Consider the following 3593-nt stretch of genomic DNA (forward strand, 5'->3'; position numbering starts at 1 on the left):
CTTAAGAAATTAAAAAAACAGACATTAAGCAAACTAAGCCACTGTTTGAGGTATGGTAGTCTCCAGGGAGCACCCAAATACATTCTGCTTAAAGGCCCAGAAGAGCTTAGTCCAGGCCTGCAACTCTGGCAATAGGTAGTATTCCTTTTGATTGTTTAGATTTATATCATGAGGTAAAGATTTACATTATCACTCTAACTTACAGTGGAGTAGAGTTGATGATTGCATGTGGAACTAGAATAGCACCTCAGCAGAGCGCATAACTCCATACTACACAGCGCATAACTCCATGCTACACATCTGTGAGATCCAGATTATTATCTGGATCTCACAGATGCACCAAATTGTGCAAACTCGTAGATCTCAACACCATTAATATGTCTGACTTTTTACATCAAGATCCAAACAGCATTTCCTGAGCAATTCATGAAAATATTGAAAAATGCCCTTTCTCACAATACCCACCAAAATATAATGGGTTCTTCCTTGGTCCATGTCCCATCCCTCCACCAAGTTTGGTTCAAATCAGTTCTGTACTTTTTGCTTAATCCTGCTGACAAACTAACAAACAGATTCGGGTGAAAATATAACCTCCTTGGCTGAGGTAATTATGACCATACATCGCCCTCATGTGGACACAGTGGGAATAACATTACAATAAACACTGTGAAACCACAGCGTTGACATCAATAAAAGTGATAATATAGTAGGAAATACCTGCTTATCCGATGTGGGCCAGCCAGTTAAGAGAATGGATAGAGATGGATCACGACACTATAATAAAATAAAATAAAATAAAATGTGATATAATATAGTATATTATATAATAATATAACATTGGTATGAAATGTTTGGGTGGCATATTCATGACATCAAAACAATGCCGTCAGTTTCAAGAAAAATTACAGAAACAATAATAAATGGATAATAAATGTCCAGTGTGTCCTTCTTGACAAGATAAGTTTGAAATACAACGTTTTATATATACATACAGTATATATACACATATATATGTTAGTTGTTGTTGTGTGCGCTTGATGACGACACACACTCAGATATTATTTTACTATAATCAAAACTGATGCTAACTTTTTCTTTTATTATGGGTGGAAAAAAACACACAGTAGGAATCAGAACTACATTACCCATCAATACTTTCTACGGAAATTTACCACTTTTCCCGCATAGTGGGGTCTTTTCTCGTTCATTGGCTGAGCGCCATGGCAGGAAACACATAACGAAATATGATTGGCTAATGCCCTCCCTTTAGTTTCCCGGATAAAGATTGGCTATATATAGGGGACAATTGTAGGCGGGTGTTGTAGTTCGAACTAACAGTCGGTACCAAGCTATTTCATTTTGCAGCGGCAGAACTTACTAGTGAAATTTAAACATGGTACGTATTTCATGTCGTCTCAGAGGCGTATCAGAACGGCGTGTGTATGCAAGTGGTTAGTTGGCAATTGAGGGTAAATAGGAAACAGTGCGTTTCAGTGAATAGCTAACTGTTAGCCGCTAACGTGAGCTGTTGTACTAGCTTAGCATGCTAGCTAACGCATCGTTATTGGCTGCATTGACCAGGCGATAGAATGGCCACAGAAAGGCGCGGTAAAATCGGCCACTCCAGTCTATGTTATTCCATAGTAATATACGATTTGACAGCTGTAAGCTCATGAACAGTGTTGGTGTTTTCCAGGCTGGCGGTAAAGCAGGTAAAGACTCCGGGAAGACCAAGACGAAGGCAATTTCGCGCTCGCAAAGAGCAGGGCTGCAGGTTTGTCCACTGCCATCCATTCATTGCCTCGGCAGTGCTAACACACAAGCTAACAGCCAGATTCGCCGAGGTTACTCAGCTGGTGGCCGTCTCTCACCGACAGGCCAGTGAACCCTTTGTTTCCCTGCACTGAAGTCCGCTTTCTTTCTTATCGCTGCAGTTCCCGGTGGGTCGTATCCACAGACACCTCAAGTCCAGAACCACCAGCCACGGCAGAGTGGGAGCCACTGCAGCGGTGTACAGCGCGGCTATTCTTGAATACCTCACTGCCGAGGTGACGATAACTCCCGTTATCCTCCACCAAATCAGTCGAAATCATCTGAACCGGCTCAGGAGAACTGCAGTTATGTGCTGAAACCTAAAACCTGGCTCTCTTTCAGGTTCTGGAGTTGGCAGGAAACGCATCAAAGGACCTTAAAGTGAAGCGTATAACCCCTCGCCACTTGCAGCTGGCCATTAGAGGAGATGAAGAGTTGGATTCACTCATTAAGGCCACTATTGCTGGTGGAGGTAAGGAAGCAGCTGTGAACATTTTTATTGAGCTTTTGATCTTTAATTATAAATTACCTATTGTATCCACTTTTCAATATCCAATGGCTCATCCATTGTCCTTTGTTTCTCAGGTGTGATCCCTCACATCCACAAGTCTCTGATTGGAAAGAAGGGCCAGCAGAAGACAGTATAACCTGAAGTGCTCTGGAAGTCGTGCCATCTCAGGACGAAGTCTGCATCAAGTGGTTAAATGTCTTAGATTAGAACACCTTTAGGAGTTATTTGTATGGTTGAGCTTGCATTTACTCACCTGGGGTATTTTTTTAAAAGTGGCTTCAGAGAAGCTCATTTTTTGTGTTTTGGCTCTTTTTTTTTTTTCTGGTGCTGCAGTTTTTGTGTCAACTTCCTTTTGTGGCGTTCCCATGTTTTAAAGTGGTGTTTTAATAAAGCTCTTATTGGGCATTTGTAGTTTGCTCTTTCAGTTATTGCTTGTTCATGAGCTTGTTTCTGTTATGTTATCACTTTCTACTCTGTAGGTGTTCAGTTGACTACCCCAGTGTGGATGGTGAAAATGTTTGGCTTCAGTATTAATCTTTCCAGTTTCAAAGAATCCATCTTGGTCAACAAAAGCAAAGATCAGCCACTACAACCACAGCTTGCACATGGGAAGTGTCATGGTGTACATAGACCCATCTTAAACATGCAAATCCATCAGTTTCAGTCTTGTGCAGCTGCATGAATTACAAAGCATGTTGAACATCAGTTTACCACTGGACTGATATGAACTGGGAAAACTGTCATTTTTGGATTCTGAATAAAGACTGGACTGGCACAGTCAGAACATTTTACATACTGTGGTGTATGGATGACTTATTTGCTGTATTGCATGAAGGCAGTTTGGATTCCAGGTTTAAGAGTAAAGAACTGGGTGTGAAGGTTAATTTCTAAATTCAGTAGAGCCAGTGTGACTTCATTGTCTGTCCTTTTAGCTATTAAAACATGAAATGTTTAAATGAATCATGAAAATTAGAATTCAATAAATTAATGCCAATCAATACATTTCTGAAAGGCACCAAAGATGGGTTAGTTAAAGTAAGTATACCTTCTAGAGTGATTGAAGTGATTAAATGTAAAACTCGAGTAGTTTGTTCAGAGTTACCTCTGAATATTTGGGTAATGCTTTTCTAAAATATATTTCAAGGAGGTTTTCTGGAACCAAATGATGTTAAAATGCAACAAACACGAGCATCCATGAATCTAGAATATAGTACAGTTGAATATTAAACCACCACTAGATGGTGCTGTAAGACCACCACAAGCCCTGTGC

General features: G+C 40.3%; 1 protein-coding gene across 1 annotated transcript; it reads left to right on the top strand.

The window, feature by feature from the left end:
- The first annotated feature begins 1260 nt into the window (after window positions 1-1260).
- LOC139621590 (histone H2A.Z) lies at window positions 1261-3114 on the top strand. The gene is made up of 5 exons (XM_071478245.1): window positions 1261-1396; window positions 1697-1774; window positions 1935-2048; window positions 2155-2284; window positions 2398-3114. The coding sequence occupies exons 1-5, from the start codon at window positions 1394-1396 to the stop codon at window positions 2457-2459; spliced, it is 387 nt and encodes a 128-aa protein (XP_071334346.1). The 5' UTR covers window positions 1261-1393; the 3' UTR covers window positions 2460-3114.
- The last annotated feature ends 479 nt before the right edge of the window (window positions 3115-3593 follow it).

The sequence above is a fragment of the Trachinotus anak genome, unplaced genomic scaffold (genome assembly GCF_046630095.1).
Source record: "Trachinotus anak isolate AG129_WGS33_773 ecotype Australia unplaced genomic scaffold, CSIRO_AGI_Tana_v1 ptg000005l, whole genome shotgun sequence".
NCBI lineage: Eukaryota > Metazoa > Chordata > Actinopteri > Carangiformes > Carangidae > Trachinotus > Trachinotus anak.